This window comes from Rhamphochromis sp. 'chilingali', assembly GCF_963969265.1.
Source record: "Rhamphochromis sp. 'chilingali' genome assembly, chromosome: 8".
Classification (NCBI taxonomy): Eukaryota; Metazoa; Chordata; class Actinopteri; order Cichliformes; family Cichlidae; genus Rhamphochromis; species Rhamphochromis sp. 'chilingali'.
This window is the reverse complement of record NC_137935.1, coordinates 33,993,514-34,021,472: the sequence shown is the minus strand read 5'-3', so window position 1 is coordinate 34,021,472 and position 27,959 is coordinate 33,993,514. Positions and strand designations below refer to the sequence as shown.

At 41.5% G+C, this 27,959-nt stretch overlaps 2 protein-coding genes across 3 annotated transcripts in view; one reads left to right on the top strand and one right to left on the bottom strand.

The window, feature by feature from the left end:
* Positions 1 to 4,792, top strand: part of LOC308401469 (chloride channel protein 2-like) — a 187,552-nt gene extending 182,760 nt beyond the window's left edge. For both annotated transcript variants that reach the window (XM_080889686.1, XM_080889685.1), the window contains one exon: positions 431 to 4,792. In XM_080889686.1, coding sequence (XP_080745812.1) covers positions 431 to 613 — 183 coding nt within the window. In that variant the 3' untranslated portion in view covers positions 614 to 4,792. The remainder of the gene's footprint in view (positions 1 to 430) is intronic.
* Positions 4,793 to 7,433: 2,641 nt separating this feature from the next.
* hspb12 (heat shock protein, alpha-crystallin-related, b12) lies at positions 7,434 to 17,403 on the bottom strand. The gene is made up of 3 exons (XM_080890120.1): positions 16,995 to 17,403; positions 12,162 to 12,322; positions 7,434 to 8,788 (listed from the first exon to the last, which is right to left on the bottom strand). Exons 1-3 carry the CDS (start codon positions 17,239 to 17,241, stop codon positions 8,597 to 8,599), a joined length of 600 nt encoding a protein of 199 aa, XP_080746246.1. The 5' UTR covers positions 17,242 to 17,403; the 3' UTR covers positions 7,434 to 8,596.
* Between the last annotated feature and the right edge of the window lie 10,556 nt (positions 17,404 to 27,959).

The window sequence follows — 27,959 nt, the reverse complement described above, 5'->3', positions numbered from 1 at the left end:
TTGATGTATGATACAATTCCTTAATGCTACAATCATATAAAATTCTGCACGCTTCTTTTGACATATTTCTTACTGTTACAATTTAGAAATTGTTTGTGTACTACTGAGTTGGACATTCCCCTTTTTTTTTGTTTGTTTGTTTTTTGAAAATTGATTTTCCCTCAACTCAGCTGCCAGAGGTTTCTTTCTCCCCACTGTTGCCACTTTTGGTATGGCTCTCTAATGTTTAAGGATCTTTACTTTATGATATACTAAAGTCTCCTTACAGGACTATAGTGATGACCTGCTGATAAATAATAAAATTGCTGTTGAATTGAGTATAGTAGTGCTGTCCAGATTGTTGAAACTGGGAGCCTTAAATTGCGCTGTGAAGTTCTGGTCACACACACTTCCTGCTTCCATTCTAACTACCTTATCTTTCTTCAACCAGCTCCGTAAAGCAATTGAGGGCTCAGTGACTGTGAAAGGTGTAAAGGTGCGCCCCCCTCTGGCCAGTTTCCGGGACAGCGGCACAAGCAGCAGCGAGAACGAAACCACCGAGCTCCACAAGCTGTGGGACCGCCACAAGAGCATGTCGCTGCCACGCGAAAGCACCCCCTCCGAGTCCCAGTAAGGGAAAAGGTGATGAGGAAGAAGAGGAGGAGGAGGAAGATGAAGCATTGAGGTTTTTAATCACTCAAAGCTACAAACATGCAAAAATCCTCAGGGCTCAGGATCAACAGGCCAGCTTCCTCTTCATCTCTCGCCTCATCTGCTCCTCTCCCTCCTTCTCCGCTAACTTCCGTTCTTCCCGGACCACCCAGTGCTTTCTCCAGGAGCCTTGCACTGACCCAGAGAGACACTCCACCAGAGGAGTGGAACAAAACCTGTGCCCTGCTCTCCATTTACCCTTGGGAACCCACAGCAGAGCCAGTGTGGATTAGGGTTACCGAGACTGGGTTAAAATGAAAAGGGATTGTTTCTTTTTTTTTTTTTCTCTCTCTTTTTTTTTTTTTTTTTTTTTAGCAGACTTTGTTTAGCTTGTGTGTCTTTTGATTTGGGATCAAAGTTTCAACCTGCAGATGTAATCCTTTGAATGAGTCTTCCACTTAAGGTAGAGAAATTCAGCAGTGGTGACAAGGAAGGCTACTGTAATGTGTGCATGTGTCTTTTGAAAGCGTGTGTGAGTGAAATGAGACAATGGGTGTGCGCATGAAGAGGGAGGTAGCAAAACGACTATATCCTACAGGTTTTTTCTTTTTAATTATTACGTCTCAAGAACACATGTTAGACTTTGTTTTCCTCATTTATCTGAATGATCAGGTGGTCTGGGTTTGACTGGAATTGGCCATTTCTTTATAAATTACACTGCAGTTTGTCCAGTAGTGGACTCATAAGGGGAGAGATGCCTTAGCTTTTCTGTGTTTTCTTATTTCCATTGCCCCTCTTTACCTCTTCACTTCGAGTCTTAATGGTCAGGTTGAGAGCAGAGCCTATGCAAGCAGACTTGCCTGTTGGCAGCGACTGAGGCACCTGTAGCCCTTTTCATAACGTCCTTTCATGCTGTAGCCGCAGCCTTCACACGCACATAGAAACACACACCAACATTTTAACGGCGATGCACTCGGCGAGTCAAGGTTTTCTGCTTATCTAAATATAGCTTTTAATAAGTGTTCTAGAGAGGGTTGGGGCGGATGGAGAGGGCAGGAAGCAAGTGAGGGAGGGAGGAAGAGCATGGAGCAAATGGATGGCTGAAAGAATGAAGCCGTCATTACCTAACCAGCTGCTCTGTGCTCTCTCATCAATCTGCCTTTGAGTGCCATGTAAGTTTGTATCAGAGACATAACCCCAACAGATAAATGGCGGGGTGGTTCACAGGGTGAGGCGCACAGTGCAAGAGTGCCCAATGATGACGTGCGGGCATGTGGGAACCATGACCAACATTAGTAGTAACATTATTTATTAGAAAGCATTAAAGAAAATCTATAAGTGACCAGCAGAGAGCATTCACAGATTTAGTTTAATCATTCATTCCAGTTAATTTACCAGTCCCATCACCAACTTCATCACCACTGGAGAAACTTCCGAGTACTCGTCAGCTTACCTGATTCAAATTTGGCTGATCTCAACTTCAAGGTTATCTTCTCGGGCACCACTGGACCATGTTCAATTCATATAGATTACCATGCCCAAGAAGATGGTTCATTGACTTGAGACCTGCCGAACTTTAAAACGAGTTAGTTTGATCACACCTCGTGTTAAACCAGAAACCTGATGTGTCAATGTTTTAACTGCAGTGGGGTTTCTGTCATGACAGATAACGATAAAGTACTTTGAGTTTAATAATTCATGTCTGCCATAATGCTCCAGGCTCGGCTGCTCATCAACAGTAAAACACTGATCTGGTTTGCCTAGCGTCTAACCATCTTTTCCCTATATTTGTTACTTATTTTTGACTACTGACAAACACATCTTTTAAAGACATGCTCCTTTTTTTTTTTTTTTTACTGACACTACTTCCTGCAGAATTGGCCCTGAATGCCTTAAAAATGCACTCACACACATATCCCTCCAAGTTCACTTCTGTGTGCGATGTGTTGCATGGATTTTAGTTTATCGGGTCGTGTCTTGTCTTGCTGCACCCAACCCCCCCATGAATTGAAAACGCACACAGTGACATAGCAGCATGCCTTTGCATGAGAGAGAGTGCATGTGGGGGGGAGTTTTCTATGAACATAACGTACCAAAAAAACCCAAAAAAAGTCAAAAGCTTGACAGGAATGAATATGGATGGAGTGAATGAGGTTTGCCATCATGTGCCTGTGATTTTTGTTCTCTTCGATGGCATCTTCCACTCATCCAGCGAGCTTTATTCAGCCCCTGATTTTAACCCAGGATGGGGGGGGGGGTTTTTGGGTTAGCACATTTTTACTTAAAGATTAATATATTTAATTTCATTCCTGTAATATAAAATCATTATTGAATGTCTTAACCAGTCATGACTTGTTGGAAGGAAATTTGGGGCTTGTTTTATATTTGTCGCATTATGTTGATTTTTAAAGTTAAAGTTTCTTTTTGTTTTTTTTCCTTTTTTCTAATGCAAATTTTAACGTGATGTTGGATATATTTGTATTATTATAGACTTTTTTGTCCTTTTTTTGTAAAATGCAAATAACACTAACTGGGGGACTCCCGATGGCGAGAAAAATGGAAGAAATGTAATCACGAAGCCATGAGACGTTAATGTGGAAGCATGCGGTCCACTGTTGACATGTTCATTTCACAAGTGCCTCCTCTTCTTTAACAGCGGGAATAAGCAATCGATACTTGGGGTGGGGGTGTGCGGGTGTGTGCGTGTACACAACCAGAGAACCTGCTCTGTACACACAAACAGACACGCAAATACAGTATGGGAGTGGGGTGGGTGAGGTTTCAGAGCATGCGAGTGCACTTATCTCCATGGAACCTTCCCCAACACCCCCATTACAGCTCACCCGGGTGGGGGGGGACAAGTGACCGACATCCACTGATTTGGTTCTTTTCATTTGTTTGTGCTTTTCATCGATTTTCATTATTCCAGCTCCTGCCGCAGCCTTCCTTGTTTCCGCCGACATTTTCACTGCGTTTCATCTCATTTTGCTAGCAGGCGGACCCAGGCCCAGCTACATGCATATTTATTAGCCAGTGCTAATCAGAGTACAAGTAGTACTTTTCTTTTTTCTCCCCTCCTCATTTTGTGTTTTGTTTTTTTATGGTTGATCTATTTGTGGTTAATCAATTTGTGCAATAACAGTGGTTCATCTCACTTTGTAACCCAGTTTGAATCAATGGCGTGAATGCGGTATAACCTTATTTTTGTAAAGAAACCTGAAAAGTGTAAAAACATGTATGTGTAGGCAGAGAAGCTACTCTCACACGGGAGCTACTGTGTGATGAAGCGACGATGGAATTAGGGGGTTGTAACAATCCTGAAACCGACACAAAAATCCAGAATCTTCCATGTTCATGTACCATGATGCCACTGTGGAGCGGTTAACTTTTTAACATGCACTGAGTCACCGGGGACTTATCTATGTTTGAGTTTGGTTTCGTTTTAGCCACATGCTAAAAAAAAGTAAAAGTTAAAAAGTTCCATTTCAAATGAGGCATTGAGGAATTGCCACTACAGTGTTTTCTAAAAAAAAAAACGTTTGCATTTGGGTGTTTCAAACAGGCAATAAGCTTTAAAAGAGGTGGATGTTAACCTAACCCTACATGATTCACCAGTGACCTGTGGATGTTGATGCCTGGTTAAAGGTGACTGCTGTAACATTAGGCATGAGAATAATGGACTTTTTGCTTTGGAGACAAAATAATGGTTTAAAGCAAAGGTTTCCCAGAAGCTGCCATGAAAGCTCACTAGAATCTGTGTTGAAATATTAAACTGTTCACACCTTTAGGTCTTAAAAGGAAAATGGGTTTTACACCTTATTTGGTTTTTGGGAAACCTTTACCTTAAACATTAGCTGCCACTGACATACAAGCGCCTACCCCAGATTTTCCCTGATAAAACAGGCTCCTGGGAAAGTTTTATTATAAGCCCCTCTGTCCTCTCCTTCAGTCTGAGAGGCTTTGATAAGACCCCAATCCCCCATCAGCTGATGAGGGTAATCTTTTATCCACTCCTAAGGGACTGTAAATACTGGAGGCCTCCACTACGGCAAACCCCCGAGGGCCAAACCAGACCGAGCTGAACAAGATCCAGAGCTATTTTTCGCACCGAAAAAAAAGAAACATTGTTTTTGTATATCAGTGATGAATAAATGAGATTTTAACAAACATGGCGATTTGTTGCAGACTTCTTTCTTTTTTCTGTCTTCTTTAATTTCTGCAGCTGCGCTTCTTTGCTGTCTGCTCTCTTTCCTCCCTTCAGCAGCAGCTGGAAGGCACCTGGAGTGTTGTTTTTGTCTTTGACTAATACTCCCAGTGGGGAGGCATACACACAGCGATGCCACTACGGTGTTCAATATGGTTCAGTCTGTCCCAAATCTTTTTAAAGCTCTGAGAGTTACAGGCTTCATGCTGCTTTGTCCAAACCCCTTTTGGTCAGCGGAGAGGTCTTCTAAGAACACTCACCTCCTGTCCTATGCACGCTTCTGTTCTAAAATCCAAACAATCACAGTCTACTTCATATTAATAGCCTCTCGTGGAAGAAAGAAACTTTTTATAATCCATATTAACATAGGTTTTCTGAATTAAACAAATACACATATTTTTGTTTGTCTCTACTAGCAACTTCAACACAAGAGCCAGAGTGAACTGAAGCTCTAGTACTTATAGCATTATAGAAAAACAGATTTCATTAACAGTATTAATGTAATCTGACAGCATCTGGTTTAAACAGAAAAACATGGAAAATTGTTTTCTCTGTGGTAGGGTCACAACAGGTCACTCTAAGGAGGGATTGGCATAAAAATCCAATTACTGCACATGAAAGACAGAGTTTTCAGGGTCTGACAACGATCCTTAAACCTGAATTGTTTCTGATGGCCAGCAGGGGGTAAATCTTGTGGCTTCAAAGAGAAAATCTATGTGGAAAAAACAACTTTTCATCTTACTTGATCTTTAGTAACGCTTTTCTGATGACTTTAGCGTTCTCTATTATTGAACAAAGAATTTTGATTCATAAATTATGATCATTAGTGTTAAGAAGGCCATTAAATCAGGTTTTGCTTTAAGGGCAACTGGTTTCAAAGAGCTGAGATGTCAGTGTAGAATGCTCAGATCAAAACTCCCAAAATGAGGCTTTGCAGTAACCACAGTGGCGCTGTGACTGTCCATCTTTTATATACAGTCTGTGATTATGGCTCCGAGACTTCCTGTCTTTGAAGTTTAGTAACCAAAAAAGGAGAGAGAGAGGTCGTCCACCAATGGAAGGGACTTAATGCACAGAACAAAGTTTCAGGTGGTGATGTCCATCTTTTATATACAGTCTGTGTTCTTTGACCATTGCTGCATTCACTCACGGATGGACACGAGATGGGCACAAAGATTAAGAAGGATTGTGTGCCTGGTAGACATTTATAAGAGCAGATCTGTCCGTTGCAGCATTTTAACTACGCTGCATTTCCATTTCCACTGTTTTAGATAAGGGACGTGAAAAGGCTCCCTCAAAAGAAATGCCAATGATCTGTTCTTCCTTCTCAACACCGCTGCTGTAGAACTGTAAACACGACATATCCAATGACATTAAAGTGGGTCAAGTGAGTCTGTTCCAGCACCGCAGCTCTAAACTGAACTAACAGCCTTCTGACTCTGCTCTTCCAGCGGGAGTCTTTGTTGCAACAGTTGGCACCATAATGAACAGACAGTACACACTTTTGTGCTTTCCTGCCCTCTCCTTCTGCTGCTTTCACATTCACAATTTGCAAACACACACACACACACACACACACACACACATCGTTTCTTCATTGTGTTGTTTTGGTGTGAAAGAGAGGGGAGCATCTGGACTGTAATGGGTGGGGAGTTCTGTGCTAAAAGCTTAATGAGCTAAACGAGTTCATCGGTTAGGTAGGCTGCAGCTCTGTTCCTCACTGAGTTTAAAGTCTGACACTCAGAACTTCTCCAGGGAGACTTGGGCTTGTTTACATGCGTGCATGTTTATGGAGATCATTTCATGCATTTTTTTTAACCCCAAATAATCTGAAATGCATTGACTGCAGCTGTAACAGAGAGACAGAGTTGAAAGAATAAAGTAAACTACCCAATGTTTCCTTTCATGATGAAACACCAGCGAATGGGGTAAAAAGCACTTGGGCAAAGTGCCATACATTCATGCTGACAAGGCAGATGTTCAAAAAAAGTCTTCTTGTAAGTTTTTACAGTGTGGGAACTTCCAAACTTTTTAAAACTGACTGATATCATTGATGGTATGACATGCAGTCATCCATGCTATGTTTTTTGTGGATCATCACTATCAATATCATCCAAAGCACAGTGGAAGCATTTACTGCTTCCACTGTACTAAAAGTGAATGTAACGAGTGTTGGCAAGCATGTTTTACCTCTAGTTCCTCTCTGTTCCACATATTCCACTCAGTAAGTGGTAGACGTGAAAACCAAGCTTAAATGAGCACGAACAAGTTCATATGTTGTTTTTAAAATTCAATGTAAATTAAGTGTTTTGTTCTCCTGCCCTTTGTTTGACTTCAAAACAGATTCTACAACAGACCAACTATTAAAGTAGACCTGCTGGTGATGGTTAGGTTTGTGGGTCGGGGATCTATGTAACCTCAAAGTTTTCTAAGACGTGTGTGTGCAGATTGCAGGTAGAGAATCTGAGCGAGACTGTGAGGTTGTTCTGAGAGCTGACGCTGCTTACAGTCAAGAAGGGAGACGCAGTGAGCACCACTCTGCACCATCTGTTTGTTCTCTGACAGACAAACCAACAACCATTAGACATTTTTGCACAAACACATATTTATTCCACGTCTAAGAAAAGACCCGATTTTGATACAAATTGGACAACAAAGATCTGCTTTAGTTAAACAGAATACGTTTAATTTACTCAATTAACATGGAAACACAGATTAGTTGAATCGTCTAAAAACAAGGATTCCTGAAGTCAACCATGAAGGTTTTGAACAGTTTACAACATTTTTAGAACAAACACCTTCAAACAAGTTTGAAACTTTACATCAGCAAATAATAATTCAATAAATCTGTCATCTTTTACTGCAAAAAATTGTTCAGGAGAAATAAATCTGCAGAGTAAAACCAGCAGGTTTAGCAGAATAGCAGCACAGTCCCCCGTCTTCGTTTTGACAGGATACAGAGGGCCTCAGCATTGAGCTGGAGGTCACATGTGTTTTGGAAGCATTATGAGATCAGTACACGCCTCAGTGATGCCTATGAAACTGAGTTGAAGTGTAAAAATACAAAAGGTGCACAGCTGGACTGATCAAAGAGAGGAGCTGAGTGCTCTGTCAGACACATGTGAGCCAGATGATGGTGCAGCTCTGAAAGTACTGTCCCATCATCCTCCGCTGCTATTAGCAGCGTGTCTATTCACTGCGCTTCAGCAAAACAACACAAAGATGAGCTTTACATTTTATATCATCCAGTTTTGCTTTGTTTTTTTTTCTGGTTTTTGTGATTAAAAACAACACTGGGAAAACAAGAGTTGCTTTATTTGACTAATTACCACACGCCTGATAACAATGGGCTTCCCTGGGCTTTTAGTTCCTGCAGCACCTGAACGTTCCTGAAGGGTTTGGAGACTTTTGTTTGGAAAGTAATGTAAGAAAACATGATGTTAACATGAACTTAATAATCTGCCTGATACATTTGTGGGATTGTTAATGCATTGTGGAGTGTTTAGCTTGATCATCCTGGTAGAGGGGTTGAGACAGCGAGAGATTTACTGGAAGCAAATGATGTGATTGCAAGCGAAAAGAGGAAGTGGTGGTGCCACGTTGTGCTTATACTATAAATAATGATTAATTAGTTACTCATTTATATAAATATTCAGTGCACATGGCCACACAATTTGCATAAGCTATAAACAACACTATAAAGTTATAAAAGATCATTTAAAACTATGGGAGAAACCACGAGACACACTATGTGCGCACAGGTCAGAGGTCAGCCCCAGTGTTGTAGACTGGGATACCCAGGTGCTCCTTCCCAGTGAGTGCTGATTTCCGGCGAACACTCACCACCAGGGTACCGTCAGGGTTAAGGGTCCCACTGACTGACAGGGGGTCCATATCCTCAGGGAACAGGGACTTATGGGTGAACGTGTCACTGATGCTGCCATCATCCAAAACCTGAAGGATGGAGATGAAAAGTCAAACAAGGGATTGACCAGCTGGGAATGAAAAGGAAGAAAGGGCACAGAAAAGTGAGAAGAGCAACAAGGCCAGGGAAGGTGCTGGGGTGCAAAAAGAAGGTGAGAAGCAGTGAAAGAGATGGAGGCAAGGAGTGCTGCACTGCTCAGCTGGTGAAGAACAAGCGGGGGGAAACAGAGGCAGAGGAAAATGAGCACTGACTGCTGCTCTCTGAAGATGCTTTTTCACTGTTATAGGGCTTCGAGGCAGGTTGAACGCTTGTGGATTTTTGCCAATTTGCCTTCTTAACCCTGTTAAAATGATTTTCCTGGACTGCAGCGAAGGCTCTTCCCACTTCTCCTTCTGCTCTCTCACCTTTTAAAAATGATTAACATCAAACTGTGAGGGGAGGCGGAGAGCGAGAAAGCCGCAAAGGCACCAAGCTCCAGCTTGTCTGCAGCTCAACAGACCACATCCGAGTCCGATGTGATGGATATGACAGCGGCCCAGATAATTTTACTATACAACGGTCAGTCATTTTTGATTTACGAGAAGATGCTGTCTTCTCATAAACATGTTTTATGAGAAGATGCTGTCTTCTCATAAACATGTTTTATTATGATAAATTCTGTTTTTTCACAATCTTTTTTCTGGCTTAAGAAATTATTTTATGTCTGCTTATGATCCCTCGTGTGATTTAATGTAGCACTGATGGTGAGACACAGATGGAACGGCCAAGCTTTGTTGGTCTAGGTGCATCTCTGCACTCCCACAGTCAGACAACAAAGTATTAACTCCCCACTTTTACAGCCTATACCACCAAGAGAGCACCAAATCAAGATTAACATCTTTTACGTGTTACATATGTGATTTTTTTTCTATTGTGCCTTTAACCATAATACTTTTATAAATGAGATGATACCTTTCTCAGGGGAACCTCATACACTCAACAAAAATATAAATGCAACACCTTTGTTACTGCTCCCATTCCCCATGGGATGGACGTAGAGACCTAAAATTCATTCCAGATACACAATATAACCATCCCTCCCAAACAGTGGTCACAAATCAGTCCAAATGTGTGGTAGTGGGCACATCTGCTATATTGAGATAATCCATCCCACCTCACAGGTGTGCCACATCAGGATGCTGATCTGACATCATGAGTAGTGCACAGGTGTACCTCAGACTGCCCACAACAAAAGGCCACCCTGGAATGTGCAGTTTTGTCTCACAGCAAAATGCCACAGATGCCACAAGCAATGAGGGAGCGTGCAATTGGCATGCTGACAGCAGGAATGTCAACCAGATCTGTCGCCCGTGCATTGAATGTTCATTTCTCAACCATAAGCCGTCTCCACAGGCGTTTCAGAGAACATGGCAGCACATCCAACCGGCCTCACAACCGCAGACCTCGTGTAACCACACCAGCCCAGGACCTCCACATCCAGCAGGTTCACCTCCAAGATCGTCTGAGACCAGCCACCCAGACAGCTGCTGGAACAATTGGTTTGCACAACCAAACAATTTCTGCACAAACTGTCAGAAACCGTCTCAGGGACGCTCAACTGCATGCCCGTCGTCCTCATCGGGGTCTTGACCTGACTCCAGCTCGTCGCCGTAACAGACTTGTGTGGGCAAATGCTCACATTCGATGGCGTCTGGCACGTTGGAGAGGTGTGCGCTTCACGGATGAATCATGGTTCACATTGTTCAGGGCAGATGGCAGCTGAGAATGTCCCAGTTCTTGCATGGCCAGCATACTCACCGGACATGTCACCCATTGAGCATGTTCGGGATGTGCTTGACCGGCGTATACGACAGCGTGTACCAGTTCCCACGAATATCCAACAACCTCGCACAGCCATTGAAGTGGAGTGGACCAACATTCCACAGGCCACAATTGACAATCTGATAGACTCCATGCGACGACGTGTTGCACTGCATGAGGCAAATGGTGGTCACACCAGATACTGACCGGTTCTGGGTCCCCAGACCCCCAATAGCGCAAAAAACTGCACATTCCAGGGTGGCCTTTTGTTGTGGGCAGTCTGAGGTACACCTGTGCACTACTCATGATGTCAGATCAGCATCCTGATGTGGCACACCTGTGAGGTGGGATGGATTATCTCAATATAGCAGATGTGCCCACTACCACACATTTGGACTGATTTGTGACCACTGTTTGGGAGGGATGGTTATATTGTGTATCTGGAATGAATTTTAGGTCTCTACGTCCATCCCATGGGGAATGGGAGCAGTAACAAAGGTGTTGCGTTTATATTTTTGTTGAGTGTAGTAGCCGTTCGGTGGATTCAATCCCCTGATCTTCCGATTATTGGGCAACCACTCTATTTACTTAACTATCCCTGTCATCCCTGCCATGTTTGACTATCATCAGCTCATCTTTTTTGAGAGTGTGCTACATGTTCCACCTTATACAGCCATGGAAACATAACTACAGGGAATACTTCCACTAGAAGGAATAATCCCTGTCAAATCCTCAAGACCAAACAGCTGCCTTTCACCATTAATTCACCTATACTTGTTCAATGGAAGCAACAACACAAAGTTTAGAATTTCTTCCTGAGACCAGGTTCTCTGAGTTCAGTTGAAGTATCAACAGCTGAAATAGATGCCTGGAGTCCCCTGGTTAAAGTGCTATGCTGGTTCATTATTCTCATGGTAATCATCGAGCTGTTATACGTCTGGCAAGGAAATGTTAAGAAAATGTTTCTGTATAAGGAAGTGTGTATGATTTATTTATTTTTTGTCCCTAATCATAACCAATTAGTACCTAAACCTATCTGCATAATATAAAGTCTGACTTAATGCATAAATCTAACCGAACAGTGTCATTAAAGGTAAAGTGCAAGAAAAATGGTCCCAGCAGAACTTATTCTTGTCTTATGGTTGAAAGTCATATGATCTCTTCACCCTGTCTGACTCCTGACATTGACATTTGTAAATTATGATGAGGGCTTTCTGACTAAGTCAGAATGGAAGAATATGTTATTGTATTTGTTTTCAGAAACTCACGATAATCCCAAATTATTGGAGTCACTCATGGAAATTAGAAAGCATTCATAATAGTTAAAAAATTCAAAATATTAATCAGTGATTCAAATGGCAGATGTCATACTTTGTGATCAACAAACAAAACATTGGACATGATTAATGATAATTCATGGCAGCAGCTGATTTGTTTGCAGTGATTTTGTAACAATAACAGCTTTACCCAGACATGAGTGATGCATCCCAGCAGGCCCACGAGTGCGCTCATGCACATTTGCATGCTACAAGAGTTCACAAATACCCTGCTAATTCCCCCTCACTCATTCAGAAATCCCAAAACGCACATACACCTACACACCTTCTGGGCGTGGATGACCACGTGTTGGTTGTAGGCCAGCACCACTACGTCATGTGGCTCAAACTGGCTGACATCAGCTGACATGTAGTAGCTGTCTCCCAGACACCTCACTACACCACCTGTGCTGGTCTGTCCAACTGTTGCAGCGCCCCCCACAGGAGCTGCAGAATAAATGCACAAACATTACAACCGTATAAAGCAATATAGTTAATGCTCACGGAAATGTATCACAGACAAAATGTAGAAAAGTCCATCAACATGTTAACGTTATGAAACATTTATATTTGTAAGACATTTGTTTTTGCTGAAAATATTGTGTTGTGTCTAAAAAATAAAGTCAGCTCCAGATTGCAGTTATGGTCTGTATTTGTATAGCGCCTTACTAGTCCCTAAGGACCCCAAAGCGCTTTACACAATACACAATCATCCACCCATTCACGCACACATTCACACACTGGTGATGGCAAGCTACAGTATAGCCACAGCCGCCCTGGGGCGCACTGACAGAGGCGAGGCTGTTGGACACTGGCGCCACCGGGCCCTCTGACCACCACCAGTAGGCCTCTAATAGCCTCTTGAGGCTGAGTCCCAAAGTGGGTCAATTGCAATGGACACCCACAAAGAGATAGCACAATAGTATTAAAAGTGGATTTATAGAATTTTTAAAACAATCTTGGCCCTCATGGATAGTTTGAACCTTCATGAACATTTTTTAACTGTTTTGAATCTTTTTTTTCTTCTTTCTTCTTTCTTTCTTCTTTTTAACTTTTTTAGGACTTTGTTAACCCTTCAAAGTTTTCATTACTAAGTAGTGTCACTGAAATTGACATCTTGACTTTGTTTTCTGTGTTTGTGTCTTCAGTAGCATATTTCAATAATATTGAATATAAAAAAGGCAGCACGGTGGTTAGCACTGTTGCTGCACAGCAAAAAAGGTCCTGAGTTCAATTCCACCATCAGGCCGGGGTCTTTCTGTGTGGAGTTTGCATGCTCTCCCCGTGTTTGTGTGGGTTCCCTCCGGGTACTCCGGCTTCCTCCCAAAGACATGCAGTTAGTGGGGATAGGTTAATTGGTTAATCCAAATTGCCCATAGGTGTGAATGCGGGATTGAATGTGAGCGCGAATGGTTGTCTATCCCTGTGTGTTGGCCCTGCGACAGACTGGCGACCTGTTCAGGGTGTACCCCGCCTTTCACCCTATGAAAACTGGGATAGGCTCCAGCGCCCCCCGCGACCAGAGATGGGCAGTAACGCGTTAACGCGTTACTGTAATCTGATTACTTTTTTCAGGTAACGAGTAAAGTAAGGGATTACTATTGCAAAAACGGTAATTAGATTACCGTTACTTTCCCGTAGGAACGCTGCGTTACTGCGTTACTAAAACCGTGATTTTTTTTTGCCAGAATGTCTCATGACAGTGACGTAAGCGAGCGCGACGTTCGTGACAACAGCTGTGTGCAGATCAACAGTGGATCATATATCGAATGCAGGAGAGAGTATGAGCGTGCAGCGTTTAAAGCGTGGAAGTACTGACCTTATTTTGAGTTTAATTCCATAAAAAGTGACAAAAACATTAGCGTCCGTTGTGCGTGGGAAGAAGACTTCTCTTTACAAGGAAAAAACCCGTAAACTTCCACGCAAGCACCGAGTGCGCTGAGAAACTCGCGGATTCTTCAACTGACCGCCGCGGCACACCTGCACCAGGGCAAACCTCTGCCTACGCTACTCCTACTTTACAGGTGAAAATAGAGCAACAGGACCGCTAGTCTTTGATGTTATTTATTTTCTGCTGTGTTTTACTTGCATCTATTTGAAAGACTGAGTGTAAACACAAAAAAAAATATTTTATGTGCTGGAATGTGCAAAAAATAGGTTTAAATATTAAACAAATTTCTTCCAGTCAGAGAATGTTGCATATAATTAAATTTTTGCTTGATGCATAAAGTTAAAAGATTAAAACTAATAAAGCAAGTTTTAAAAAGAGACTTTTGATTTGATTACATTTTGTATGATGGATTATGCAGAAAAAGTAGAATTGGGCTGAAAGATCTATCGCTTTATCACCTATTCAGGTTGTAAATCGTGTTTTTAAAAAGTAACTAAGTAACTAAGTAATTAATTACTTTTGTAAATAAGTAATCAGTAAAGTAACAGGATTACTTTTTTGGGGACGTAATTGGTAATTATTACTGATTACTTTTTTCAAGTAACTTGACCAACACTTGCCGCGACCCTGAAAAGGATAAGCGAATGGATGGATGGATGGATAAAAAAGGCATACAAATAATATGTCTATTCTTAACATAGTTCTGTAAGCAAGGTGCAAAGCTAGCAAGCTAGCTAATGCATAACATAGCACTTCCATCTCTCCTCTAAATAGAAGAACTCTTGGCTCCTGAAAAACAAGATGGTGATTATCATGAAGCTGAACCAGGGCCTTCAAAGTGCAGAGTTAACAACCAATGGTGCCTCCATTTTCCGTATACAGTCTATGTTTTCAGCCTAATTTAATAAGATGTTATTGAGTCAGTGCACTGTGTTTATTTACAAAGTCCACAGACTGGATTATTCGGAATTACTTATGGCACTAGTTCGTTTCTAACATGAGACTGAGAGTAACTGTTAAGCTTCCTTGAGAGGCACTGTCATTATGAAATTAGAAAAAATGTTAAATGAAGTCATTTAATTCAATCTTGTATTTTTAAAACAAAAATGCACAGTAAACACAAATTAGTAGTTAATTTGCTACTGTGCATTTCAATGTGCCTTATCTATTAGTTTGACACTGAACGAGTCCTGAGTCTCAGTTGTTTGGGTTGTTTCCAGATTTTAAACCACAACCTGTGCACTTAGAGGCCCGTGGACGTCCGACAGGGACAGACTGAAGGGTCAGTCTGGGCCGTCAGTGTGTTTTACTGCTAGTCAGAAATAAACAATGTTTTGGTAAAGAAGAGACACAACAGGGCAAGAATTGCTTTCATTTTATTTCCACCTTCAGTCTCCATCAGTTCTCAGGTAGCTCATGAGAAACTGAAAATATTCCTATTCAGTGAAATAAAATTTTTAGTCCGGTTATTGATTTTGCTTTAATCTGCCTGTGGGATCATAAACCTTTTATTATTTCTGGTCGTTACAGTTCTGTGCCCTGTGCAGCGTAACTCATTTAACACGTCATGATAAGTCTATATCTGCACTCCACCTTTGCTGTAATAATTTTCACCTTGCTATTAAATGCACTGCATTTATACAGCTTTTTTCCAGCCTTATTGACCACTCAGAGTTACTTCTTTATGTTGTCTGGCAGACGATGTCTGGAGCCATGTGCACTCTCACAGCTAAGGCTGGTTGCTGTTTTTCAGGTCTTTTTTATTCATTTAACCTAGAACAGTAACATGGATTACTAAGACGTCTTTTCCTGCTTATGTGCAAAATAAAGAAAAGAGCTACAACTTACCATCACGGTACTCGTGAGCAGCTGCTCGAAAACAGCTAATGTGGAGCTAAGATGACCTTTTTTGTGCACTTTTGTCACACATAATAACAGCAAATTAAATCACATCGATCAGATCAAAGAATACACAAACCCTAGGACCTTTTGATCAATAATTTTTTATTGGCTGCTGACCCTTTGCTAAGCCCCTTCACTGAACAGTGACTCAAACCATAGCAGGTCTTCAGGCTTGTGATTTTTGTTCTTGCTGAAGGATCACAAAAAATAAAAATACATGTTTTTATGTCTTTATGAAACTAAAAACAGAAGCACAAATGTGTAAGTTATGCATTTCTGTGTCTTTATGTGCGCCAGTTGTAGATCAATCCAAATATTGATAGTATCGATACAAACATTGGCATCATATCAATACTGGTGTGATAGGATCCATACTTTATTTCTATCCTCTAACAACAGAAGCTGACCCAAAGTGCATTAGAGACAAGCACATTTACATTCCAGCTCTCCAAACAAACAGCTTCAAAATACATGAAAAGCTGAAAGATGTGTTTTGTTGTATTAGCTAATTACTGTGGAAAGTAAAAATCACAATGTGGTAATTAGAAGTGTTCAGAATTTGCAATTTAACAACGATTAATCTGATAAATCATAGCACTTAGCTTTCCCCTGATCTTATAGGTTAAAAGTATCGGTAACCTACTGGTATCAGCACTACTGGCCCTTGGTATTGACTGAATAGCAAAATTTGCAATATTTCATGTTCAAAAATGCACAAAATTACACAGGAACATTTTCTTTTTGCAGTATTTTGTGGCCAAAAACATTGTAAAAGTTTAGCTAGCTATAGGTTGGCATGACTAACTCCTGAGGTAATTAATGACTTCCAGTGCTCTGAGCTATAGAGTTGTTCCTCACTGTTGTAACTGCACAGGGATGCAAACATAGACATATAAATCATGGATGTAGCTTCTGGGTCAGAAAAACCAAGCAAGTGCAGAAGTGCCTTAAACCTGCATTCTCTGCGAAAGGCCACCAGATGGCAAAAGCTGTGGTTGCAAAAACACCTCCAGTCCTAGAAGTCTGTGGAAAAATAGCTTTTTGACTTGACCGCTACGAACACTTTTCTGATGAGTTTATAAGCTCAGTTGTTCATTTCTGGGCATGTTCAATACAGTTATACTATGTTTAAGAAAAAGTATTATCTTTTGTGCAGTATTTTTGGCTAACTAAGTGTTTATAGCTTCCTTATTCGAATATTAGGTAAGAAGATGTTGAAAAAAGTGTTTTAATTTTAAATTTAGAAAAGAAAAGCCCTGTGTGAAGAAACCCAGAAAAATGCAGATGTAGCATATATTAACCTATACTGACACAAGAGTTCCTTACCATCATGCCCATAGAAGGGTCTGCTGTGCCTTCTGAATGGGGCCAGACAGTTTGGTCCTCCAGGGCCTTCCTCTCCAAACAGACTGGAATGATCGCCGTAGTCGAGAAAAGGCTCAAGAATTGTTTCCAGTGAATCAGATGATCCACCCAGAGACCCCTCTGTGCAGTAAGAGCTAGACGTGCTGTAGCGTGCTGACGAGCGGTACGATGAGGAAGCTCTGCGGCTTGAAGATGTCAGCGATGCCATATTGAGGGACACGCACAGTGCCAAAACACAGTCTGACTCTTCGAGCAACCAGGCTTCAGAAAACAAGATTGTGTTTCAAATACAAGGCTCTACTGACAAAATACAGCAGAAGCAGTGGGCAACCAAAGCTACTCTCCAGCCAGAGGTCCTTGCTGTGGGCTTTTATAAAGCACTGGTGCATTGTGGGTCAGTGGAGCACACTGTGGACTTTACTGTACTGTATCTCTCCTGTGGCCATAAATGGCATTTTGTTTCACCACTGGGGCCAAGAATGTAACGGACAAACTGATAAGGAGTAGAGACCCTTTCTTATTCACACACACACACACACACGCACGCACGCACGCACGCACGCACACACACACACACACACACACACACAGGGCAGAGATAAGTAAAGAGGACCTCTTGGAGATGCTTCTGGCATGTAGTCAGAAGCATGTAGTGTGGGGTCAGATGGACTGACCCCACACGTGATGCAAGCACTTTATCAATAACGCATGAACAAATTGGCCATTGAAATCCTTCTAAACTGCTAATGGAATAAAAGATATTTTAAGATGTGTAACGGAGAGTGTTTTCCCCAGAGAACACATTTCAGAACAAAAGTTAAAGGTTGTTGTTTTTTACCTTTTTCCCTCCAGAAGAGCCAGTGTAAATGCAGGCCCTGTTGACCTTTTCCATTCCCCCTCTAAAAGCTTTAATTGTAATGACATTTGCCTTCTGATGATACAGTCGCCCTCCAAACAGTGCCACACATCAACAATGACATTCAGGAGTGTCACATTAAATAATAATAATAATGATGGATACTTTATTGATCCCCATGGGGAAATTACTTGTTTTTCTCTGCATTTGACCCATTCACTCAGTGAAGCAGTGGGCAGCCCACTAAGCAGGCGCCCGGGGAGCAGTGTGTAGGGACGGTACCTTGCTCAGGGGTACCTCAGGGTAGCCGTTAAGTGGATTCGAACCGCCGACCTTCCGATCATGGGGCGACCACTTTACCTACTGAGCTATCCCTGCCCCAATATGTTTTATGGTATGTTTGTTTGTGCATTTTTCATCCGAGGATGTGAAAAATGACATTCAGCAGCATGTCATTTTGCCCTTCGGGCTAACACCAGCCTCAGTCGGAGCAGGGACACAATCATGTACAACCTATAAACCTGAAACAATCCAGTTAATACAAGCAGCATACATCAACATGACAGTCCCAATTTGTGCTCTCAGGTGAAACACTTGTATCCGTCCTTGTATAAAATATTATGCATTAATAAATCCTCTGTTTTTCTTTTAAAGAGGCTTTTCAGAGCTTTTCAAACATCTTAATTATATGAGCTAAAAATGCACAAAACACACAAAATGGACAAACATTGAAAAATGTAGAAACTCAGTCGTGTGTCTTTCAGCATCTCACACTCAGCGGTAGAGGTGTTCATCTGTCCTGCTCCACCCCCACAGCGGTCCACTGTCTCCACTGGGAATAGTTTTAGTCTCTTGTGGCACATTATGGTCCCTGGAGCCAGAACATAGAGTCTCTGCTGACCTCTAACAGATGGTGTATCTTAGCTGCAACATGGATGATGGGATAAAAATGGTCAACTGGTGTTAATGAGGTAAAAGGCTAGAAATAGCAGCTGCTGTAAATTAAATCTTAAACTGTAGAAATTTTTCAAATTCGGCTGGAAACATGTTTAAAATCATCAACTACATTCAAATATCACGCCTAACAAAAAGCAACAGGCAAGGATGGGACTGTCTGGCCCTCTATTGGTCCAGACTGAAATATTTCATATTTCACTGATGAATTAATTGTTCCATGGAACTACATGCTTTCCAGCCATCAGACTTTGGTACTAATGCCTTCAAGCACACTCACTTTGTGTTCCTACCTGGTGGGTTTGAAAAAACAGACACACACAGTTTAAGCTTGGCTTTCTCGAGAATGAGCACACGCACTAAAAGAAGAAATTGATCTGACACTTGCTACAATCATGGCGTGTGTGTTGGTGTCTTTCCAGTGTGACTTGTGCTCGCACTTTCTGTAACTTGGCACGCACACAGTGCAGGTGGTTTGGAGGCACAAATGTGCAGTCAGGCTGGTCCGTGGTATATCGCTGCAGGAGCAAAGATTTCTATACACAGAGAGAGATTACTGCAGATGTCACAGGCTGGTAATGGCTGGACCCAGAAAGCAGACCCAAACAACTGACGTTAAGCTTAAATGGTTTATTTAAACAAATGGAGCTGGTATATGTACAGTGAAGACGTTTAATAGCAAAGGGCGGCGGACTGCTGGAATCTGGAAGAGGAGAGAGAGTTTTAGGTTCAAGGTTCTTTATTTGTCACATGCATAGTTATACAAGTATAACACACAGTGAAATGAAACCTGACACGCTCCTCGACTCATGCAAAAGGTTGGGGAGGGGATAGCATGCATGCAGGTGAATTCTGTACATTAAGTGAATTAAATTAATGATGATTAGCAGTGACTGGCAGGCTCAGAGTGTGACTGAAGAGCATTCTTACTTAAGAGGTGACAGTTAAAGGCTGAGGCAGGCAGTCTGACTTCTGTGAGTCATGTGGTGAGCGGTGGAGAGTGGGTTGGCAGGTAAGTACTGATATCCACTTTGTCTTGATGGGGGAAACAACTAAACCAGGCAAATGCCAAAGCAGAGGACAGAGTATTTACAAAAACAAGACATCGCCACAGCCAGAGCCAAAAAATGATTTCCAGTATTTGCCAAAGAATGATTGGTCATATTTAAACTGCTGCAGATAACTTGTTGGCCTATAGTCTGTGATACGTATGTCAAATATGTCTCTCATGAATCATAAAAAGTATTTTTGAGCCACAAACAACATTCCTGTCACAAGGCAGAAGCTGCAATCAGTTTGTGGCAAAATGACTTTTATATAACCTTTATTTATCCAGCTATAAAGTCTCAAAGGACTGGATTGAATATAATGTAGCTACAATAACACTGAGTCATAATGACACTTGCAGAATAGGTACATTTACCAAAATAAACAAAGCTATTACACGTAAAAGACTACGGAGCCCCCCAGGGGACATGGGAGAAAAAAAAAATTAGGGAGGAAAAAAAAAAAATTAGGGAGAAAAAAAATTTAAGACGGACTTTTGCGAGATCTCGCAAAAGTATTGCGAGCGCTCGCAAAAGTATTGCGAGATCTCGCAATAAGTATTGCGAGCGCTCGCAAAAGTATTGCGAGATCTCGCAAAAGTTTTAGCCGCATTCTTCGGAGGCCGCCAGCTCGAAGCCGACCGGGAGGTCGAGGCACGATGTGCCGGGAAAGCGGTGTTCCTCCCGGCTGTAGTAGGTCTCGACTTCCCGTTAGCTTCGAGCTAGTGGCCGCCAGCTCGAAGCCGACCGGGAGGTCGAGGCACGATGTGCCGGGAAAGCGGTGTTCCTCCCGGCTGTAGTAGGTCTCGACTTCCCGTTAGCTTCGAGCTAGTGGCCGCCAGCTCGAAGCCGACCGGGAGGTCGAGGCACGATGTGCCGGGAAAGCGGTGTTCCTCCCGGCTGTAGTAGGTCTCGACTTCCCGTTAGCTTCGAGCTAGTGGCCGCCAGCTCGAAGCCGACCAGGAGGTCGAGGCACGATGTGCCGGGAAAGCGGTGTTCCTCCCGGCTGTAGTAGGTCTCGACTTCCCGTTAGCTTCGAGCTAGTGGCCGCCAGCTCGAAGCCGACCGGGAGGTCGAGGCACGATGTGCCGGGAAAGCGGTGTTCCTCCCGGCTGTAGTAGGTCTCGACCGCCCGTTAGCTTCGAGCTAGTGGGTGTCAGATCTCCAAAAACGTCGGAGCTCTTTTGCAAATATGTGATGTCTTGTAAACCGAGCAGGTATCTGACGTTTACACAACTACATTCACGCCTCAAAATATCTTAAAAGTGTATTTTGTGACCCAGAAAGAGTAATATTACAACTAAGTAGCTGCCGCCATTGTTGGAGTTTTGCGAGATCTCGCAATACTTTTGCGAGCGCTCGCAATACTTTTGCGAGATCTCGCAAAAGTCCGTCTTAATTTTTTTTTTTCTCCCTAATTTTTTTTTTTTTCCTCCGTAATTTTTTTTTCTCCCATGTCCCCTGGGGGGCTCCGTAAAAGACAAAGAAAAAAAAAGAGAACAGAAATCTCTTTCTGGCACAATACTGACCCTTAAGTACACAGTTTTGATAATGATAACAGACTGCAGGTGTGTAACAGCCAGCCTGAGGAAATGTGATTGGTGGTTAGGCAGGAGTCCGCCCACATCTCCACCGGAAAGCACAAAGACAAGAAAAACAGCTCCACCACAGCTTGTCCCAATCCTAACAGGAAAAGACCAAACATTCAGCAGAATTAGGGCAGATTTTTGTTGCAATGCAACGTAACGATTACTGGGCTGTGCAAACATCACAGTTTACACCAGGGGTAGGCAACCTTTCTGATGATGAGTGCCATCTCAAATTTCCTCAGCAGTCAATATGATTGTATTAGCAATAAATGTAATAACGCTCTATATTAACAGTTACGCACTATATAGAACAACTTTATAGAATTATATTTGTTCACATATGTTGGCAGCTATCAGTGAATTGTTATCAGCTATTTTGAAACAAAAAAAGACACTTTTTATCCATAACAAGAACAGCAAATGAAATACAACAGAAAATGCAAAAATGCTATTTATGGTCTTCTCACAACAATGATATGAAAAATAAACTGGGCCAATATGGCATGTTTGTTAATACAGTGATACTCATGTTAATGTGATCTATCCTCTCCCACTCAGAGACACAGGTCTCCGAGTGTCCAGCATTCAGACGGCTGCCTGAGGACACTCTTTGTGTGAGAGAAAATCTGCTCACACAGATATGTAGAGCCAAATGACTTTGACTAGAGACCGGCCCACCAGGTATTATAGGGAAAGCCATAAAGCCTTTGGATGAAAACAAACGCTGTTGTGACAGTGATGTGCACTGTTCATCACCTGTTCAGCTCTGATGATTCAGTAAGGACATCTCCTGGTTTCATCTTCATGTTTCCCTCTCACCACATATCCAAACCGATATCATGACCAGCAGCTTTTACAGCTGTGGCTCCAGTGAACATCAGCTGATACTAGAAATTAATATTAAATCAATTCTAACAACAGCTGACCAAGCTTAAACGTGAAAAAACGTGAAACGTGAAACGTTTTAGACAAATTTCCACTGCTCTGTGATGAACAATAAAGATTTTTCTGATTTGGATTCTAATAAGTTACACCACGACACTAAAGGTGATGTCATTAACTTCCTGTTTGTTTTGCTTTTAACTGGATGTGAGAGTTCAATCTGACCAGGAAACTGAGAGCACTGCACACTTCAATTTTCAAATCAATGTTTTTATACAGCGCCAAATCACACCAACAGTCGCCTCAAGGGACTTTATATTGTAATGTAGACCCTACAATAATATATACAAAGAAAAACCCAACCCAGATGATTCCCCCTCCCCATGAGCAAGCACTTTGGCAACAGTGGGAAGGAAAAACTCCCTTTTAACAGGAAGAAACCTGTTATATGGTAACAGCCTGGAAACACAATGTAGCCACGTATTTAGGAATAGTTTGACCCTTATTTGGAAAAGTAGAATAGAATAGAATAGAATTCAACTTTATTGTCATTGCACATGCACAGGTACAGGGCAACGAAATGCAGTTTGCATCCATCCAGAAGTGCTTTAGTGATATAGATATATTACAATATATATTAGCAATAATATAGATATGTGAGTATATTACAGAAATGGGTCTATTATGGTATGTTATAATGTACACGGTATGAAGTATGTTGTGAATATTCTATAACTATAAGTATGTACAGGCTGTAGTGAGTACAAGCTATGTACAGGATATGAACAGGATATAAATATGAAAAACTATACAGAATATGAAATAAATAACTTTACAGAAATCTGAGATATACAGCTATACAGAAATGGGAACTATGCAAGTTGTAAACAGTTGTAGGATTAAAGATTATCGAATGTACAGAATGATTATTTACACAGAGCTATACAGTAGTGCAGTTAAGATAAGTGAGGGTGTAGATAGTTTCTACAGAGGCTATATAAAGTGCTAGTGGTTGTGAGTGGTGGTTCAGTCCATGTTATTATTGTGTTTGAGGGTACAGTTGTCCATTGTGGGTGTGTGTATGTTCAGTCCATGAGTTTAACGTGGGTCAGATGTCAGGAGGCAGAGTTCAGGAGTCTGACAGCTGTGGGGAAGAAGCTGTTCCGGTACCTGGTGGTCTTAGTCCGGAGGCTCCTGTGGCGCCTCCCAGAGGGCAGGAGGGTGAAGAGTCCATGTGATGGGTGACTGGGGTCTTTGATGATTTTCCCAGCCCTTTTCAGACACCGCTTCCTGTAGATGTCTTTTATGGCAGGAAGTGGTGCTCCGGCGATGCGCTGGGCAGTTTTCACAACCCTCTGCAACGCCTTCCGGTCCGAGGCAGAGCAGTTCCCGTACCAGACTGTTATACAGTTGGTCAGGATGCTCTCGATGGTGCAGCGATAGAAGTTCACCAGGATGTCTGAGGACAGGTGGTTCTTCCTCAGAGTCCTCAAGAAGAAGAGGCGCTGGTGAGCCTTCTTGACCAGCTTGGAGCAGTTGGTCGTCCAGGTGAGATCCTCGGAGATGTGGACTCCCAGGAACTTGAAGCTGCTCACACGCTCCACAGCCGTCCCCTTAATGTGGATGGGTGGATGTGGGTCAGCATTCCTCCTGTAGTCCACGATGAGCTCCTTGGTCTTCTCGGTGTTAAGCAGCAGGTTGTTTCTGTCGCACCACTCAGCCAGACGATCCACCTCCTCCCTGTAGGCGGCCTCATCGTTGTCACTGATGAGGCCAATCACCGTGGTGTCATCTGCAAACTTAATGATGGTGTTGGAACCATCAGCAGGTCTGCAGTCGTGGGTGAGTAGAGCCTGATATAATGAAAATGCTTACTGGGGGGATAGATAATTTCTGATATATATTACAGATTATTTTCCAACCTGGAGAGTCACCCCTGGTGGTAAGTACAAAAATGCAGGTTTAAATAACAAGTGCGTTGGCTTCATTTATCAGGGACTTTTGGCATTACTGATTTTAAATTATAAAAATTATACAAAATACAATTACGGTACCTAAATTCATGGCATTGCTGATCAGCTCTACAAGCTGGAGGGTTCTGTATGGGTTTCTGAATTTTAGGTTAATTGAAATATTTAATGTCGAAGATAAATTAAATTCAAGTACAGCTCTACAGCAGGTCTTCTATTAATATTCTGGATTTATATTGTCACAGTTTTCAGAATTCAAACTTTCTGTATTTGAATTTTCTTTAAGTCTTGACCCAGATACTACTGGATATGTTGAGCTCACAGCCTGAGCTGGAGCCATTCAAGCCCAAGTCTCATAATCAGATTTCTCACTCTATGGCAGAGGTCTGATCTGTTCATGGCTGCCTGAGCTGGGAAGATCAGATGTGGTTCCACTCTGTTTCACAGCCTTGACAAGATGAGATTTGTACCATGAAGAAGTCTTTTTTATTTTTTGAGTGTGTCATTTTTTTCCTCGGCCCTGGTGTCAACTGTATTTTTCTGTTTTGAAAAACAGATGTAAAGCTAATCTAAAATACTCTGTAGTGCAGGTACAAGGATAAAAAAAACAAGGGACTTTGCTCATCTTCGTAGGTTAGTATTATATGACATATTAATACTGTGCACTAGTACTGAGAAACATTTGCATCATTAAAAGGAATGTGAGGCTGAGAGCTGATCTCCTGTCATACTGAATTATCTTTCTAGGTCAGAAAGATGTGTTTTGCCTCTTCAGAGGAATGCAATGGATACATTACACTGCCATCTGATAAATGATGTGCCTGACTCACACCGAGCTTTTCTTTTTGTCTTGGAGAGAACCTCGTGCTCTGCTTTTTAACCCAGACAAGAAAAGATGATCAGAGAAAAAAACGCCTCCAAGGTGAGGAGCAAACAAATATTCCACTGGAAATAAGAGTGTAAATATGAGTGAAAATGATCCTTCTTCTTGCTATTCTGAAGTCAGAATGGGATGAAAGAGATATATTTCAACAAGACGGTAGCTGCAGACAGTAGGAGCCTAGTAGGAGTAGGGTTAATGAAATAATACATGCTTCTCATTTGAATGTAATCTGAATGCTTACTGATCTGACGGTCTTTGGTCCGGGAACATTTGGCCATGGAACTGTCACAAACATCTGCAGGTTATTAACATCTGCATTCTTCTCGAGTAATCACTACACCTGTCAACTGTTGTGTTGCTAAGCTCACTTCTCAACCAACTTAGTGATATATACTCACATTTTATTAGTATATTTATACTGCTTTTAATCCCCTACAAGAAAACTGATTGACTCTGTTCGTTTCTGTCTGTGAAGTTTTTAAAATGTTGTACTGAAACAACTTTTGATCAGTCAGGCATTGTTAATGGCAGAACCACAAACAGCTAATCACAGAGTGGCATTAAGACCATAAACTGTATATAAAAGATGGACCTCTCTTTCGAGTGTGAAAAGCTGATGTGGAAGTGCCTCAGGGGCAATTTTAGCCCATTTTTGGGGGTGCTTCAACATTACACCAGGTAACCTGCTGTGTTGAAAACGTGTTTTCCAACAATGTTTGCTACCCTACAATCCGTCCTGCTCTGTAGTAAAATCAGCGACATTTGACCGTCCTGTTGCTCCCTTTGAAATGTATATAGCCTATTTAAAATCTAAAACTTTAAATTGTCCGTAGCCTGCTGTTGTTACCACTGTCCTGTTTGAAATGGATACTAACTAGCTAACTGACTACTGACTGGATGCCCATTAACCTTATAACTCCTGTTGTGTGTGTGTGTGTGTGTGTGTGTGTGTGTGTGTGTGTGTGTGTGTGTGTGTGTGTGTGTGTGTGTGTGTGATTCTGTCCTACTGCTGTCCTTTATCAAAAGTCTTTCAGCATCATTGCTCTCAGCGTGACGTCCACCTCATGTGTAGGTGTGCTGGGCATGTATAGGGTTACCAAATATGCAGCATTTCCTGTAGGTCACATATAGGATAGGCATAACACGCACGCACACATACACACACCAAACTTTTCTAACTAAATCACACCCCTGCAAAATCTCATTGGACAGTTTAACATCTGTCTGTATGGATGCACACACTTGGTCTCCCTTTTACACACAATTACAGTCCATACATCCACACCAGAACATAATACAACACGCGCACATAATGGATGTAAGGAAGTTTTTTTTTTCAAAAAAAGGAGCCACATTCAGGTAAAAGTGTAAGATCAAATGATCTGTCAATCAAGAATAATGTTGGATCAGTGTTTCAATATTTATCTTTTATTAGATGTTCATGTGGTTTGGTTATTTGCCTTTTGGTTGAAAGTACACTGAGAGAGGACTTTTCATTAGTGATCTTAATAGTATTTTTTTCATATTAATGTAAATTTTCATCTAATTGAATACAATCTAGTTGTGTATGATTGTCAGTCCAAAGAGGGAGAGAGGAAAGAGGAGAAAGTACGAGGTCAGGAAGAACCAGGTATGAAAACAGACAGGGAACAGTGACAGGCAAAACAGAAACTGTTAAACTGACGAAGAGACAAAACCTGATTTTACTCACACAATCAGGAAGTTGTGTTCTCCCTATATTAAAGCTGCTATACAGAATCTGCAAAACAAACTGGTTTGAAACATTTTTGACCCTCTAACAACATTCCAACATAACATTATCATTGATTGGGGAGATTAAAATTCATGATATATTTTTATGTGGTTCAGCCACAACTTTACTAAAACCTCAGCCAGTAATGGGTAGGCCAACTTTTGGACCGTCCAGTTGTCTGTATGACTGCCGCATCAGAAAGTGCCAAACAGCCCTGGTGGAGTGAGGAGCTGTAAAGAGAAGCAGATGCTCTGTTTATATTCTAAAAATGTTTTAAGCTAGCTCGTTTCAAAGATTCTGTACTGCAGCTTTACCGGGTTTTTTTTTCCCAAAATCACACATACACTTACCTTATCAGTGTTTCTCAAACTTTTTACAGTGTGTACCACCTGAGAAAATGTCAAGCTCTCCCAAGTACCAAACATGAAACTCATAAATCTTACAACACAAAATTAGTATTATTAAATTAGTCAAATTAGTGTCTGCAGTAAAGATTTTTTCATACATTGTATACATTCTACCACAGGCAAAGTTGCCTCCATTTTTATATTTTTTTATTAATATTTTGTAATAATTTATTTGTAATAAGTTATTCTGTTTTGGGAGTATTTTTTATGTAACTGTATTATATTATACATTAAAATTGAATCTCTGTCCAAAAAATGCACTCAGTTTACTTTTTACTCACCATGAGCATCATTCATTATTCTCCCGCAGTAATTAAGGTTAGGATATGTATTTCTTTTATTCTAATCCATTCTTGTTTTGCAGCATTTAAATAAACTTTATCAGATTTGATGGTTTTGTTACAGACTTTTCAAAATTTGGGGATTAAATTGTGTTAAAATGTACAGTGACAAAAACAGTGATGTTATGTTTTGTGACGAGGATCCAGGCACAGAGAGACTTGATGAATTTAAGAATCTTATGATTTAATAAAGAAATTTGCAGTCTTGCACAGAGATGGTAAAATTATAATGACTGATAACAGAG